We start from the raw sequence: 17,928 nt of genomic DNA on the forward strand, positions 1-17,928 counted from the left end.
TGTATGGAAGATATACGCCAACACTCACTTATGTGTATAGTACACTCCTGTGTGTGTATGTGTGTGTGTGTGTGTGTGTGTGTGTGTGTGTGTGTGTGTGTGTGTGTGTGTGTGTGTGTGTGTGTGTGTGTGTGTGTGTGTGTGTGTGTGTGTGTGTGTGTGTGTGAGTGTGAGTGTGAGTGTGTGTGTGTGTGTGTGTGTGTGTGTGTGTGTGTTTGTGTATGTGTGTGTATCTATACAGTATTCATTTTAATCAGAATCAGAATATAAATAATGCACAGTATTTCATTTTTAGCAATTGTCTACTCTCTTCTGACCTTTGACACTAAATACAAATTGATAATTGATAAATGAACCCTCTTTGAATAATATCGTTGATGAGCTTTTATTTTGAAAGCCGTGGCAGCCACGCAACAACTGAGAGACTCTTATTCTGAAGGCCACCGGAAGCCGTTGACGCTGAAATATCTTCATCGCATCAGAAAACGCTAGTGGTGTTTAAAAGATTTAAATGATGAATTTAAAACTGATTTGTTAAGTTTCTGACTTGTAGATTTGATTTAATTTGATAACGAAGCTGACTGTGGTAAACGACATGCCGGAAACTAAGCATTTAACTTGTTTATCGGTTGCCTGACAACGGAGAGAAAAGGTAAACAAACCCGGCTAACAGCTAACCCATGCTAATCCACTAAAGGAGGCTAAAGACACGATTTGTTGTTGTGTTGATTCAACAGTTAGTGGCAGCTGCTAACAGAGGAGCAAAGTAACGAAGTACATTTACTCAAGTACTGTATTTAAGTAAAATGTTGAGGTACTTGTTCTTCTACTCTCTACAGTTCAGAGGTAAATGGTGTACTTTCCCTCCACTACATGTATTTAATACCTTTAGTTACTTCACAGATGTGGATGAATGATGTGAAATCTAATCAAGTGTTAAATCAGACTTTAGTTCCACCTGGAGTAAATCCACAAGCTACCCTGCAGTATACAAAGTCATTCAAACTAGCTGCACCTTTACCAGCTTTGAGAACACTTTCATGATCAATCATTATAAAACATATCATATATATTATTCTGAAATGGACCAATCTGCACAATGACTACTTTTACTGTCTTTCACTATATTTTGATGAGAATACTTTTCTACTTTCACTTGAGGAACATTTTGAATGCAGGACTTTTACTGAAACAGAGTATTCCTACACTCTGGTACTTCTACTTTTACTCAAGTACAAGATCTGAGTACTTCTACTTTTACTCAAGTACAAGATCTGAGTACTTCTACTTTTACTCAAGTACAAGATCTGAGTACTTGTACTGTAACTCAAGTACAAGATCTGAGTACTTCTACTTTTACTCAAGATCAAGATCTGAGTACTTGTACTGTAACTCAAGTACCCGACCTGAGCACTTGTCCCTCCTCTGAATGAAGATGGCGGATGAGGGCAGGCGAGGCGAGGAAGATGGCGGCCCCGGAGCGGTCCACCAGGTCTTCGTGGTGATGGAGTCTCTGCTGGAGAAGTTAAAGGTGTTGAACTATGAGGAGGAGATCCTGGCCAAACACAACATGAAGAATCTGTCCCGGTGAGAAACTACTGCACACCTATTATTATTATTACACTTGATTTATTTCATAAATACTGCTGCTTCCTTCTTCCCCAATGTTCACTTTTGTATATTGTAATAATGAATGCCTTTCATCTGATAGTGTTTTATTTTCTGTCTCTTTGCTGTAACAAAGTAATGTTCCCCTCTGAAGACGACCCAAACAGGTCCAGAGTTACTAACAGCTGATGAGGAAACCTCCCCTCTCTGTTTCAGACACTACTTTGTCTCCAGCCCGTTCCTGGCGGTGAACCCGGGCGAGCAGTTCTTCCTGTTCACCGTCATCGCTGCCTGGCTCATCAACGAGGCGGGGCGGCCCTTCACGGCGCCGCAGGAGCACGACGAGCCGAACGCCACCGTGTCCAACATCCTGTCCGAGCTGCGGGCCTTCGTGAGTCACGCTGCACAACTTCCTGTCGTTGCTGTCCCGAGAGAGAGTGAGAGGTTTTAGAGCAAAGTCACATCCCTATGTGTCTATATATACATAATGATGTCACTATGTATCTATAGACACATAGGGATGTCTATAGATACATAGTGATGTCTATAGATACATAGTGATGTCTATAGATACATAGTGATGTCTATAGATACATAGTGATGTCTATAGACACATAGTGATGTCTATAGATACATAGTGATATCTATAGACACATAGGGATGTCTATAGATACATAGGGATGTCTATAGATACATAGTGATATCTATAGACACATAGTGATGTCTATAGAGACATAGTGATGTCTATAGACACATAGTGATGTCTACAGTATAGTAGTATAGTGTCTAAAGCACTTCTCCATCTGCTCTGGACACGTGGAGAGACCACTGCAGCACAATCAGTTTCTCTGGTGTTAGTATTTATAGGAATGTGTTTCAGTCAAATGACATATTTATTTTATTCTATAAACCACAACATGTCTCTGTGTTGGTCAACAGAAAGTGGAAAGGCTGCCACACACGTAGAGATGAGATTAAAGAAACATGTGGAGACACAGACACTCCTCTGACACCTCCCATCAGAGAGCCTGAGCTTCCTGTAGAACAGATGTCCTTGCAGACACTCTTTCAGATGATTAGTGAATAAACAGATGAATGAAACGTCTCAGAGTGACTCTGTCTCGCTGCTCTCTGACTCCTCGCTCCTCTCTGACTCCTCGCTCCTCTCTGACTCCTCGCTGCTCTCTGACTCCTCGCTCCTCTCTGACTCCTCGCTCCTCTCTGACTCCTCGCTGCTCTCTGACTCCTCGCTGCTCTCTGACTCCTCGCTCCTCTCTGACTCCTCGCTGCTCTCTGACTCCTCGCTGCTCTCTGACTCCTCGCTCCTCTCTGACTCCTCGCTGCTCTCTGACTCCTCGCTGCTCTCTGACTCCTCGCTCCTCTCTGACTCCTCGCTGCTCTCTGACTCCTCGCTGCTCTCTGACTCCTCGCTGCTCTCTGACTCCTCGCTCCTCTCTGACTCCTCGCTGCTCTCTGACTCCTCGCTGCTCTCTGACTCTTCGCTCCTCTCTGACTCCTCGCTCCTCTCTGACTCCTCGCTCCTCTCTGACTACTCGCTGCTCTCTGACTCCTCGCTCCTCTCTGACTCCTCGCTGCTCTCTGACTCCTCGCTCCTCTCTGACTCCTCGCTGCTCTCTGACTCCTCGCTCCTCTCTGACTCTTCGCTCCTCTCTGACTCCTCGCTGCTCTCTGACTCTTCGCTGCTCTCTGACTCCTCGCTCCTCTCTGACTCCTCGCTCCTCTCTGACTCCTCGCTGCTCTCTGACTCCTCGCTGCTCCCTGACTCCTCGCTCCTCTCTGACTCCTCGCTGCTCTCTGACTCCTCGCTCCTCTCTGACTCCTCGCTCCTCTCTGACTCCTCGCTGCTCTCTGACTCCTCGCTGCTCCCTGACTCCTCGCTGCTCCCTGACTCCTCGCTCCTCTCTGACTCCTCGCTGCTCTCTGACTCCTCGCTCCTCTCTGACTCCTCGCTGCTCTCTGACTCCTCGCTCCTCTCTGACTCTTCGCTCCTCTCTGACTCCTCGCTGCTCTCTGACTCCTCGCTCCTCTCTGACTCCTCGCTCCTCTCTGACTCCTCGCTGCTCTCTGACTCCTCGCTGCTCTCTGACTCCTCGCTGCTCTCTGACTCCTCGCTCCTCTCTGACTCCTCGCTGCTCTCTGACTCCTCGCTGCTCTCTGACTCCTCGCTGCTCTCTGACTCCTCGCTCCTCTCTGACTCCTCGCTGCTCTCTGACTCCTCGCTGCTCTCTGACTCCTCGCTGCTCTCTGACTCCTCGCTCCTCTCTGACTCCTCGCTGCTCTCTGACTCTTCGCTCCTCTCTGACTCCTCGCTCCTCTCTGACTCCTCGCTGCTCTCTGACTCCTCGCTGCTCTCTGACTCCTCGCTCCTCTCTGACTCCTCGCTCCTCTCTGACTCCTCGCTGCTCTCTGACTCCTCGCTGCTCTCTGACTCCTCGCTCCTCTCTGACTCCTCGCTGCTCTCTGACTCCTCGCTGCTCTCTGACTCCTCGCTGCTCTCTGACTCCTCGCTCCTCTCTGACTCCTCGCTTCTCTCTGACTCCTCGCTGCTCTCTGACTCTTCGCTCCTCTCTGACTCCTCGCTCCTCTCTGACTCCTCGCTCCTCTCTGACTACTCGCTGCTCTCTGACTCCTCGCTCCTCTCTGACTCCTCGCTGCTCTCTGACTCCTCGCTCCTCTCTGACTCCTCGCTGCTCTCTGACTCCTCGCTCCTCTCTGACTCTTCGCTCCTCTCTGACTCCTCGCTGCTCTCTGACTCTTCGCTGCTCTCTGACTCCTCGCTCCTCTCTGACTCCTCGCTCCTCTCTGACTCCTCGCTGCTCTCTGACTCCTCGCTGCTCCCTGACTCCTCGCTCCTCTCTGACTCCTCGCTCCTCTCTGACTCCTCGCTCCTCTCTGACTCCTCGCTGCTCTCTGACTCCTCGCTGCTCTCTGACTCCTCGCTCCTCTCTGACTCCTCGCTGCTCTCTGACTCCTCGCTGCTCTCTGACTCTTCGCTCCTCTCTGACTCCTCGCTCCTCTCTGACTCCTCGCTGCTCTCTGACTCCTCGCTGCTCTCTGACTCCTCGCTCCTCTCTGACTCCTCGCTGCTCTCTGACTCCTCGCTCCTCTCTGACTCCTCGCTGCTCTCTGCAGCTGACATGCTGTTCAGACTCTGAGATGTGAGAGTGTCTGTGCCTGACGTCCCTCTTCTGTCCTCCACCAGGGTGTGAAGGTGGACTTCCCGCCCTCCAAGCTGAAGTCCGGGTCAGGAGAGTTCGTGTGCTTGGTGTTGGACCGCCTGGCCGAGGAGGCTCTGAAGAGGAAGGGCTTCTCCTTCAGGAGGTACTCACACGTCTCCTCTGACATTCTCACATCCTTCCTCTCTCACTGGACGAGCTGTCAGATTCTTAAAGTACAACTCGTGGAAATAAGGAGAGCTGGTCACCTGTGGCAGATATCAAAACACAACCTGCTGTATCGAAAGCGGTTCCACGAATTGAATGTGCAAACCGTGATTTAATTTGGATGCTTTCCCTTTTTAAAGATGCACGCTGAGGATGTTACAGACAGAGAGGCTCACTGTGAGGAGAGGACATTAGCTTCATCTGATCCAGGGTCTGTTCACCTGAGCAGGGTTAGCTCACAGGCTTGCACTGCCCTCTTGTGGTCGAATACTGAAGTTGCCGTGGCTTCCTTCACAAGGACATTTCCAACGTTTTGTCTTTCAAGTTATACATTTGTTTCTCTTGATGCTTCGAGCGGCTGCATACTTTCTCTCTGCCTACAGGTGAACAGATTTACTGAGCTGTGGTCGGGTTCTCCAGACACGGCCACATCTCATAGAGCAGTGTTTCTCAAACTTGTTCATACTAAGGACCACTTAGCCAATAAAAAAACACTCGCGGACCACCTAACTCCACAAATATAAAAAAACATATCGTTTTTCTAGAACAGATTACAAATCGCCTGAAAATGGTACAAACAAGTGGCAACATGTTTGATGAAGGTGTTACGCTGGGCTATATCATACAATCGAGAGTGAAACTTAACCTCGCTCCATTGCAGAGATATTCCCGTGAGAGTGCGAAAAACTTAAATGTATTTATTTATTTCAAATAAGAAATGTTACCAATATACCCACGTACCACTAGGGGGCGCTCACGGACCACCAGTGGTCCGCGGACCACACTTTGAGAAGCACTGTCATAGAGTTAACAAACGGCTGATCCCCAGTCAGCCTATCACCAAGAGACAAAGCTTGCTTGGTCTAATCACCAACATATAGTAATGTCTTCTTTTTTTGACGGTTATCACGCCTTTAGCTTGTCCCTCACTCTGTCAATAAGCCTCTGTTACCAAACATCCCTTCTGCTATTGGATAGAGTTCATGAACATTGGGTTAGAGGCAGATCAGAAGAACAAGAGGACAATGAGAAAGGGAGGGTTTCAAGGCAAGTTTATTTATACAGCACTTTTCAGCACGCGCCAATTCAAAGTGCTTTACAAAACAAATTAAAGACTTTTTAGGAATAAATACAGTAAAAACACGTTATATTATGTATACGGTTCCCTTATTGCAAATGTCTACCACCCCCTCTCACCCAATAGGATCTGGGCTTCCCACAACTCCATGAACATGATCTACTGAGGTGTTGAAGTTTAAAAACCCTGCTCTCAATGACATTATTCAAGACTTTGAAGCAGAGTGTGATGGTGTTAGCTCTGTTGATTTACTCTTTAGTTAAAGAAGGATTTAGTATCATTTAAAGTCTGTTGTCCTCTAGAGGAGGCTCTGTGGAGTCGTGTGTGATGCAATGGTTAGTGCAGAAAATAGCAATATCAGTCAAAATAATCGCAGTTAGTTATTATTATTATTCATATTATTCCTGCATGCATTAAACAAAAAGGGACCCATCAAACAAAGTGCTTTCATCTACAGGATCTGCACCATCTAATGTCCGCTGTATATTCTCATGTCTTTCCACTTCCTGTCCCTTCTCTCTCTCTCTCTCCCTCCAGACCAGACTACCCAGCAGAAACCACAGAAGAAGAGTCGGTGGTCGAGGACGACGCAGAGCTCACGCTCAGCAAAGTGGAGGAGGAGATGATCGTAGGTGTCTCTGGTTTAATAACTTAGCAACATGCAGCGCTCTTTAGAACCAACTCACCTGTTTTATTATAGGAAAGGCTGTGTGTTAGCACCACGAGGAACAAGCTGTCAGATAGTTAAAGGGGACCTATCATGCAAAATGCACTTGTGTACATCTTTTCTACATGAACATGTGTCCCCGGTGTTCCAGGGAACTCACCAAGTGTCAGAAAACACAACCCTCTCTCTTTCCCTCCATACCCAAATCTCTTTAAAAGGGGCTGCAACGGATCTGATACAGACTGATCCAGGTTTGAACACTTCTGTGACGTCACAGAAGTGGCGCTACGGCTATTGGGCCAACTCCACCAATCAGGAGGAGACAGTCACGGACATTGCCGTTGGAAAGCTCTGGAGAGGCTGTAGTACATATGCCAGGCCTGTAGACGGTGCTGTTCTCACAGAATCAGCCCATGATGCAAAGACAGTGTTACATTGAGCGAAATGAGGAATGGCTAAAATGTATGATCTGTTTGGTATTTTGAAAAATAAAAAGTATAAATATGCCTTATATAGGTATGGTCCTACACTATGTTATTATAATATAGCATGATCGGTCCACTTTAAATTACAACTCGTGGAAATAAGGAGAGCTGGTCACCTGTGGCAGATATCAATGTAATTTAATCTGGATGCTTTTCCCTTTTGTAAAGATGCACAGTGAGGATGTTACAGAGAGAGATGTTCACTGAGGAGAGCAGGGGGTCCGCGGGGTCTTAAAGTATTAAAGGTTGACATTTTGTAGCTTGTTTTCAATAAGTATATGAATTGTCCAAAGAGGTTGTATTCTAGAGTCTGCCTGAATGTAATCATGGCGTAGGTGTGTAGTGTGATTCTGTGTAGTTTATGGCATCCCGTTGGGTTTGACGTCATCTGAACAGGACATCGCACGCTCACTGCTTGATAGCGTGCGAAGGTCCGTTTACGCCGGTTGCTAAGCAACATCGTTATGGGGAAATGCAAGTCTGCGTCCAAATGGTTGGAAGATAAGGAGGAAGGACAATCAATACTGTATATAGTCAATGTGAGGTAAAGTGTGTCGCCAAGGTAACCAGTTAAAACTCAAAGTGGCGATGAGGTCTTAAAATGTATGGAAAGGGTCTTAAAAAAGGTCTTAAGAGGAATCACATGTGACTTCAGGACTCCTGCGTAGACCCTGGAGAGGAAATTAGTTTCATTTGATCCAGGGTTTTTCTCAGTGTGACTAACGGCCCGTCCACACGGCGACGTGCGTTGAAGCTTCAACGCTTCTGCCCATTCACTTTGAATGGGGTGACGTCACGCTTCGCCGAACTGCATTGTGGGAGCAGAGCGTAGCTTCTCTCGCGCCGCTCCTGTCAAAAGTTGAGCAATGTTCAACTTTTGAAGCTTCGATGGAAGCTCTAGCCAAGGGGCGGGAGATTCATGTGATTGGTTGTTGGTCGAGCTTCAGACCTGCACATACTGCCCTCTTGTGGTCAAAGACTGAAGTTGTCGTGGTTTCCTTCACTGGCTTTCTAAAGAGGACATTTACAACTTTTGACCTTTCAAGTTATACATTTTCTTCTGTCGTTAATCAATTCAAATTAGGTGTATAACTGACCCAAAAGAATATTTTAATCTGGTGTGATCATTCAGAAAGTCTATACATCTAGTGAGGTATTGATTGTGTTGTTGGATCACTGTTGTGAAGTCAATGTGTTGAGTGTTTGGTCCCAGGAGGAGCCTGACGACGAGGAGGAGAACGTGATGGACCTCGAGGCTCTGAAGTTACGCACCTGTCCCACGGTGAGTTCACCTGGAGACGCATTCAAGGACTCCTTCAGGGCTGTAAATGTGAGTTCTGATGAACCAGGTGGTGTTGTGTTTGTCCTCTGACAGGATACAGAAGCCTCCTCCAAACCAGAGGAGATCCTGGAGGCCACGGTGGACGCAGCAGAGTGGAGCCTGGAGGTGGAGAGAGTCCTGCCGCAGCTCAAAGTCACCGTCAGGACCGACAACAAGGTACAACTCACCTGAGAGCCCCCCACAGGTGACTCTCTGAGCCGGACTCACTGTGTGTGTGTGTGTGTGTGTGTGTGTGTGTGTGTGTGTGTGTGTGTGTGTGTGTGTGTGTGTGTGTGTGTGTGTGTGTGTGTGTGTGTGTGTGTGTGTGTGTGTGTGTGTGTGTGTGTGTGTGTGTGTGTGTGTGTGTGTGTGTGTGTGTGTGTGTGTGTGTGTGTGTGTGTGTGTGTGTGTGTGTGTGTGTGCAGGACTGGAGGATCCACGTGGAGCAGATGCATCAACACAGAGACGGGATCAAGTCCTCGCTCAAAGAAGCCACGGTGCGTTCAATGACCTGCTGCAATAATACGAGTATTTTTAACTGTCTGTGGCTCCACTTCTGCACACTGCACTACATGAGCCTCTGTGTAACACACACCTGATATGACATCATACTACTTCCTGTGAGCACTTTCTATGACACTCAATAAGACACTTAGCACTGCATAGGGTAAAATATTTCACTAACAGATATCACCATGAAACTTCCCAGGTGTATTACTGACACTAAGATAACACTTTTTTGTATTACAAGTTGTCTGTGATCTTCAGTTTTAATATGCAAATTAGGCATTATCTTCTTAAATACGTGCTGACAGAAGTGTGAACATTAAGGATTAACCCAGGTTCATATTCTTGTTTCATTTTGTTGACGTATTAGATGTTAGATATCTCTTTGTATCAGTCCATAAATCACAAAATACATGTTTTAGTGATAAAGTGTGTATAGATGGGTGTGTGAATGCGGTAATACTTATATAGAGAGGAATGAGTGTGTAGAGTTTGGTGTGTGTGTGAGGAGGAAAAATATGGATTGTAAAATGTATGTGCGTACACACTACAGGTAGATAGGGTAAAATATTTAACCAACATATATCACTATGAAACTTCCCAGGTGACATTAAGATAACACTTATTTGTATTACAGGTTTTCTGTTGTTGACATATTAAATGTTGGATATCTCTTTGTATTCCTCCATAAATCACTAAATAGTGACATAAAAAGTCATTTTCTGCATGTTTTTAGCAATAAAGTGTGTATAGATGGGTGTGTGAATGCTGTGAAAAGCTCCAGAATACAGAGAGGAATGAGTGTGTAGAGTTTGGTGTGTGTGAGAGGAGGAAAAAACAGCCTTTAAAGATCTGGATGTGTACACACTACAGGTGAATAGGCTAAAAACGTTAACTAACAGGTATCAACATGAAACTCCCCCACTTCACCTCTGACATCAACACAAGTACATTTTGTATTAGAAGTTTCCCGACGTGTTGTCTGAACCCGTTTGAGCGTCCTTCATGACGTCCATCTTGTCCCGCCCTGTGCAGAGCTACCTGGACAGACTGCAGGAAGACGTCGGCAAGACTCTGGAGAAGGTGAGCAGCCGAGAGAAATACATCAACAACCAGCTGGAGAGTCTGATCCAGGAGTACCGCGGCGCCCAGGCCAAACTCAGCCAGGTACACACACACACACACACACACACACACACACACACACACACACACACACACACACACACACACACACACACACACACACACACACACACACACTGTAACCGGTGTCGACTAGCGGTGTCTGCGTTGTGTTTCGTTTCGTTGATGGATGAGAGGAGTCGGCATTCAGTCGAGCCGATCACCGTTTATTCACTGACGGACAACAGATATGTAACAAATCAGTCGTTATTAGAACGTACTCTCCTCTCACGTGGAACACATTCACAAAAAGGGAAGAGGAGAACGTGAGGGACACAACATGAAGGGGGTCAGTGAGTGCATTTTGACCTTGTCGGGTATTGAACGTTTAGTAAATGAAGAACACAGAATCATTAAATACAAAACACAGAATTCGTGTGATTATACTAATTGATTTACAAATAAATATTTAACACTTAACACCTCTGCATATTTACAACTGTTCCACATGCACTGAGCCGTCAACAAGTGAACACTGTGCTGTCTCCTCTTTCCCTAACTGTTGGAAATATCAATGTTTTGATGTTGAAGGAGGAAACAGGAAGCTGCTGACGGCTGTCTTAGTTTTATTGAGTCCATTCTGTGTTTTCTTCACTGTTATCATGGGTGAGTAACCTGTCTTTAAAGAGCAGGAACTCTCTCTCACATGGATCTGTTTCATAACTGAGGGGCCTTTTTTATTTATTTATATCTTTTTGTATGTCTTTTCTTAAATGTTGTTCTGGTGGTTTTTAATGTCCTAAAGGCTGGGTGTCCTTCTGATCGATCCTCTGTGGTCCGTGTGTCACCATGGATACTTGCTTGTTTTTTTACTGCAAACCAAGTCTTCCATCACATTACACGTCACTTGTTAGACACTTTTATCCAAAGAGACTTCCATACTCAACACTGTGGGCAATCCCCACAGGAGCAACTTGGGGTGAAGTGTCTCAGGGACACAACGACATGCTGACTGCAGTGGGGTTTGAACCTGTCCCAACACCAAGGCACTAACCCACTGCACCACACGCCTCCCGTCTTCCCACTGGTACAAACAAATCACCTGAACCTGAACTAAGCTGTGTTCTTAGTACACAACACACACCTCAACACACTCAACAAACAACACACACACAACACACACCTCAACACACAACAGACACACTCAACACACACACAACACACACCTCAACACACACAACACATTCAACACACTCAACACACACCTCAACACACAACAGACACACTCAACACACACACAACACACACCTCAACACACACAACACATTCAACACACTCAACACACACCTCAACACACAGCTCAACACACAACAGACACACTCAACACACTCAACACACACACAACACACACCTCAACACACACAACACATTCAACACACTCAACACACACCTCAACACACACCTCAACACACACCTCAACACACACCTCAACACACACAACACATTCAACACACTCAACACACAACACACTCAACACACACCTCAACACACACCTCAACACACACAACACATTCAACACACTCAACACACAACACACTCAACACACACCTCAACACACTCAACACATTCAACACACTCAACACACAACACACTCAACACACACCTCAACACACACCTCAACACACACAACACATTCAACACACTCAACACACAACACACTCAACACACACCTCAACACACTCAACACATTCAACACACTCAACACACAACACACTCAACACACACCTCAACACACACCTCAACACACACAACACATTCAACACACTCAACACACACCTCAACATACACCTCAACACACACAACACACACCTCAACACACACACACAAAACACTCAACACACACCTCAACACACTCAACACATTCAACACACTCAACACACAACACACTCAACACACACCTCAACATACACCTCAACACACACAACACACACCTCAACACACACACACAAAACACTCAACACACACCTCAACACACACACAAAACACTCAACACACACCTCAACACACACTCAACACACAACACACACAACACACACCTCAACACACACACAAAACACTCAACACACACCTCAACACACACACAAAACACACAACACACTCAACACACAACACACACAACACACACAACACACACACACAACACACACACACACAACACACACCTCAACACACTCAACACACTCAACACACAACACACACAACACACACACAACACACACACAACACACACCTCAACACACACACAACACACACAACACACACACAACACACACACAACACACCTCAACACACTCAACACACTCAACACACAACACACACAACACACACACAACACCCACCTCAACACACACACAACACACACCTCAACACACAACACACACACAACACACACACAACACACACCTCAACACACACACAACACACACCTCAACACACACCTCAACACACACAACACACACAACACACACCTCAACACACACAACACACTCAACACACACACAACACACACTCAACACACAACACACACAACACACACACAACACACACACAACACACACCTCAACACACACACAACACACACCTCAACACACACCTCAACACACTCAACACACACACAACACACACCTCAACACACACACAACACACACCTCAACACACACCTCAACACACTCAACACACACACAACACACACCTCAACACACACCTCAACACACACCTCAACACACACACAACACACACACAACACACACAACACTCACACAACACACACACAACACACACCTCAACACACACACAACACACACCTCAACACACACCTCAACACACACCTCAACACACTCAACACACACCTCAACACACACACAACACACACCTCAACACACACCTCAACACACACAACACACTCAACACACACAACACACACACAACACACACAACACACACACAACACACACCTCAACACACACCTCAACACACACCTCAACACACTCAACACACACCTCAACACACACACAACACAAACCTCAACACACACACAACACACACCTCAACACACACAACACACTCAACACACAAAGGGCGACTGTGGCTGTGAGGGAGTGCGGTCTTCTTTCAACCAGAAGGTTGTGGGTTCGATCCCAGCCCATGCAGTCAACATGTCGATGTATCCTTGGGCAAGATACTTAACCCTGAGTTGCTCCCGATGGCCAACGGTGTGTGAATGTGTGTGAATGTTAGGTCCTAGAGTAAGGTACACTGCTCTGTATGAATGGGTGTGAATGGGTGGATGACATGTAGTATGTAAAGCGCTTTGAGGGGTCCTAAAGACTGGATAAAGCGCTATATAAGTACAGTCCATTTGTTCTCCACCAGGCGAAGGAGCGCTACCAGCAGGCCAGCGGTGGAGTCACTGAGAGGACCAGAGTCCTGGCAGAGGTCAGTGAACGCATCACGACTTTAGAGTGGCCGATTAAACTCTCCTCTTACCCATAACGCTGTTGAGAATCAGAGGCAGATGCGGATATTTTTCCGAAGTATATTGGACTGTTTTATTGTAATATGTAGAATGACCTTATGTATCATCTGTGTTATTTACGTTCTCAGTGTTATTATTGATTTGATTTGTTTTTCATATTTTCATGGTGATTTTTTGGGATTTGCCGGTGGAATGAGCTCCGATGAAGCTCAGAAATATTTGTAGCTTTCGTGTGTTTCTGTTTCAGATCAGTGAGGAGCTGGAGAAGGTGAAGCAGGAGATGGAGGAGAAAGGAAGCAGCATGTCTGACGGAGGTGAGGCTGACCACTGTGTGTGTGTGTGTGTGTGTGTGTGTGTGTGTGTGTGTGTGTGTGTGTGTGTGTGTGTGTGTGTGTGTGTGTGTGTGTGTGTGTGTGTGTGTGTGTGTGTGTGTGTGTGTGTGTGTGTGTGTGTGTGTGTGTGTGTGTGTGTGTGTGTGTGTGTGTGTGTGTGTGTGTGTGTGTGTGTGTGTGTGTGTGTGTGTGTGTGTGTGTGGGGTACTGACCGTGGTTCTGCGTCCTCCAGCTCCCGTGGTGAAGATCAAGCAGAGTTTGACGAAGCTGAAGCAGGAGATCATTCAGATGGACGTGAGGATCGGCGTCGTCGAGCACACGCTGCTGCAGGCAAAACTCAAAGAGAAGTCCAACATGACGCGAGACATGAACGCCACCAACCTCCCGGAGCCCGCAACCGGCCCCTTCGCTTAGACACACCTCCACCAAGGGCCCTACTCTTTGGTACACCTCCACCAAGGGCCCTTCTCTTAGGTTCACCTCCACCAAGGGCCCTTCTCTTGTGTTCACCTCCACCAAGGGCCCTTCTCTTAGGTTCACCTCCAACAAGGGCCCTTCTCTTAGGTTCACCTCCACCAAGGGCCCTTCTCTTAGGTTCACCTCCAACAAGGGCCCTTCTCTTAGGTTCACCTCCACCAAGGCCCCTTCTCTTAGGTTCACCTCCAACAAGGCCCCTTCTCTTAGGTTCACCTCCACGCTGGGCCCTTCTGTTAGGTACTTCTCCAACAAGGCCCCTTCTCTTAGGTTCACCTCCAACAAGGCCCCTTCTTTTAGGTTCACCTCCACCAAGGCCCATTCTCTTAGGTTCACCTCCACCAAGGTCCCTTCTCTTGTGTTCACCTCCAACAAGGCCCTTCTCTTAGGTTCACCTCCAACAAGGCCTCTTCTCTTAGGTTCACCTCCACGCTGGGCCCTTCTCTTAGGTCCACCTCCACCAAGGGCCCTTCTCTTGTGTTCACCTCCAACAAGAGCCCTTCTCTTAGGTCCACCTCCACCAAGGGCCCTTCTCTTGTGTTCACCTCCAACAAGGCCCCTTCTCTTAGGTTCACCTCCAACAAGGGCCCTTCTCTTAGGTTCACCTCCAACAATGCCCCTTCTCTTAGGTTCACCTCCAACAAGGCCCCTTCTGTTATGTACACCTCCAACAAGGGCCCTTCTCTTAGGTTCACCTCCAACAAGGGCCCTTCTCTTAGGTTCACCTCCAACAAGGGCCCTTCTCTTAGGTTCACCTCCAACAAGGCCCCTTCTCTTAGGTTCACCTCCAACAATGCCCCTTCTCTTAGGTTCACCTCCAACAAGGCCCCTTCTCTTGTGTTCACCTCCAACAAGGCCCCTTCTCTTGTGTTCACCTCCACCAAGGCCCCTTCTCTTACGTTCACCTCCACCAAGGCCCCTTCTCTTAGGTTCACCTCCAACAAGGCCTCTTCTCTTAGGTTCACCTCCAACAAGGCCCCTTCTCTTAGGTTCACCTCCAACAAGGCCCCTTCTCTTAGGTTCACCTCCAACAAGGCCCCTTCTCTTAGGTTCACCTCCACCAAGGCCTCTTCTCTTAGGTTCACCTCCAACAAGGCCCCTTCTCTTAGGTTCACCTCCAACAAGGGCCCTTCTCTTAGGTTCACCTCCAACAAGGGCCCTTCTCTTAGGTTCACCTCCACCAAGGGCCCTTCTCTTAGGTTCACCTCCACGCTGGGCCCTTCTCTTAGGTTCACCTCCACCAAGGGCCCTTCTCTTAGGTTCACCTCCAACAAGGCCCCTTCTCTTAGGTTCACCTCCACCAAGGGCCCTTCTCTTAGGTTCACCTCCAACAAGGGCCCTTCTCTTAGGTTGACCTCCAACAAGGCCCCTTCTCTTTCATGATGTTGGATCCTTCTAAACCCTTTTTTATTTTTCTAAACAACATTCAGAGTTTATTTGAGTCCATTTAACTCTTTGTCCTGATTGTCATTATTTATTTCTGTTTTTTCTATTTTTATGAATAGCATTTTTTGTGTTTATGAATATAAAATAAATGTTAATGCTGTTTATAATTGATATCTATGAGTGAAATGTGTAAGGCGGTTGCAAGTGGCCAGCACAATGTCTAGAGGCCAGAAACACTGTTGGTCACATCGTGATCTACTTCTCTATAAAACATCTTTGGTGATGCTTTTCTATTTTCTACATAAAGTTGAAATGTTAAAGTGGACCGATCATGCTATATTTGAATAACATAGTGTAGGACCATACCTATATAAGGCATATTTATACTTTTCATTTTTCAAAATACCAAACAGATCATGCATTTTATCCATTCCTCATTTCGCTCAATTTAACACTGTCTTTGCATCATGGGCTGATTCAGTGAGAACAGCACCATCTACAGGCCTGGCATATGTACTACAGCGTCTCCAGAGCTTTGGAACGACAATGTCCGTGGCTGTCTCCTCCTGATTGTTGGAAGTGGCCCAATAGCCGTAGCGCCACTTCTGTGACGTCAGAGAAGTGTTCAAATCTGGATCAGTCTGTATCAGATCCGTTGCAGCCCCTTTTTAAGAGATTTGGGTACGGAGGAATAGAGAGGGTTGTGTTTTCTGACACTTGGTGAGTTCCCTGGAACACCGGGGACACATGTTCATGTAGAAAAGACGTACAAAAGTGCATTTTGCATGATAGGTCACCTTTAAATAAATAAATCTTCTTGCGGTGGATTTACAAACATGCCACCTTTTTCCCATCTCGTGAGTTTGCAGGTATGTTTATAACCTTGTGAATAACTATTCTTACTGCACCTCTAAATGACAGATCACACACCCTGCCTCTCACACAAAGCTACTCTTCCTGGAATGCAGTTACACCTGTTCCCTTTTAGTCATGCAGGTAGGAACAAAGAACATTCACTGCATTTCTATTTCGTCCCTACTGACCGCCAGAGGCGGTGCTTTAGCACTGGATATATCCATCGCACGCATGTTCAGTTCGAGTACCAATAACAACAAAGTCACCTGTGACCCACGTGCGTCATCAGAGGATCTGTTCCCTTTCCCTTTGCTAGTGGATCACTGGAGCTGTTAGATTACCATTAACATGCTTATTGTAGTTGTGAGTGCACTGCCTTGCGGCCTGTAGCACCGTCCTTGATGGAGCATATGTGTGGGCTGGACCTGTATTTTACAGGAAAGGAGTGAGCAGAGAGTAGAGTTGTCGATTCTTGTTCTGTTTTCTGTGACTATCTTCCTCATCCTCTCAGACTTTGAGTTGTGCACGCTACTAAAGAGACGTGTTACCATGGAAACCAAACAATGGTGTAGCTGTATTAAAGTCCAAGTGTAAACAGTTCTGAGTAAATCTGATTTTATCAGAAATCGGGAGAAATATAAACCCGGGAGGAAACTGGGAGAGGGCAATGAAATCGGGAGTCTCCCGGAGGGTTGGCAAGTATGGTCCTATGCCATGTAACCATGGCCTACAGTTCTATGCGGGCTGTTCTCTTCCTTAGAAGCTAATTATCTGGTCTTAACATTTGTGTTTTGATTTGGTCGCTTCATTGTTAGCAGCAGCCGCTTGGCTAACACCTTGCATTAACTGTTAAGCCACACGGCCACAGTTACTACTGTAACTACGGTTCTAAGCCGTGTAAGCGCTGGCCATAGTTACTACTGTAACTACGGTTCTAAGCTGTGTAAGTGCTGGCCATAGTTACTATTGTAACTACGGTTCTAAGCCGTGTAAGCACTGGCCATAGTTACTATTGTAACTACGGTTCTAAGCCGTGTAAGCACTGGCCATAGTTACTACTGTAACTACGGTTCTAAGCTGTGTAAGTGCTGGCCATAGTTACTACTGTAACTACGGTTCTAAGCCGTGTAAGCACTGGCCATAGTTACTAT

The 17,928-nt window shown here is 46.6% G+C and overlaps 2 protein-coding genes across 2 annotated transcripts; both read left to right on the forward strand.

The window, feature by feature from the left end:
* Positions 1 to 424: 424 nt before the first annotated feature.
* Positions 425 to 16,093, forward strand: ift57 (intraflagellar transport 57 homolog (Chlamydomonas)). Its single transcript, XM_079649002.1, has 14 exons — positions 425 to 652; positions 1,436 to 1,587; positions 1,825 to 1,999; positions 4,832 to 4,950; positions 6,628 to 6,718; positions 8,456 to 8,524; positions 8,618 to 8,740; positions 8,989 to 9,060; positions 10,106 to 10,237; positions 13,628 to 13,690; positions 13,978 to 14,044; positions 14,295 to 14,746; positions 14,807 to 14,985; positions 15,886 to 16,093. Exons 2-12 carry the CDS (start codon positions 1,436 to 1,438, stop codon positions 14,474 to 14,476), a joined length of 1,245 nt encoding a protein of 414 aa, XP_079505128.1. The 5' UTR covers positions 425 to 652; the 3' UTR covers positions 14,477 to 14,746; positions 14,807 to 14,985; positions 15,886 to 16,093.
* LOC307018673 (uncharacterized protein) lies at positions 14,994 to 16,093 on the forward strand. Its single transcript, XM_079649026.1, has 2 exons — positions 14,994 to 15,825; positions 15,856 to 16,093. The coding sequence occupies exons 1-2, from the start codon at positions 15,194 to 15,196 to the stop codon at positions 15,917 to 15,919; spliced, it is 696 nt and encodes a 231-aa protein (XP_079505152.1). The 5' UTR covers positions 14,994 to 15,193; the 3' UTR covers positions 15,920 to 16,093.
* Positions 16,094 to 17,928: the final 1,835 nt, after the last annotated feature.

Source organism: Notothenia rossii, assembly GCF_949606895.1.
Source record: "Notothenia rossii genome assembly, chromosome: 9".
NCBI classification, from domain to species: domain Eukaryota; kingdom Metazoa; phylum Chordata; class Actinopteri; order Perciformes; family Nototheniidae; genus Notothenia; species Notothenia rossii.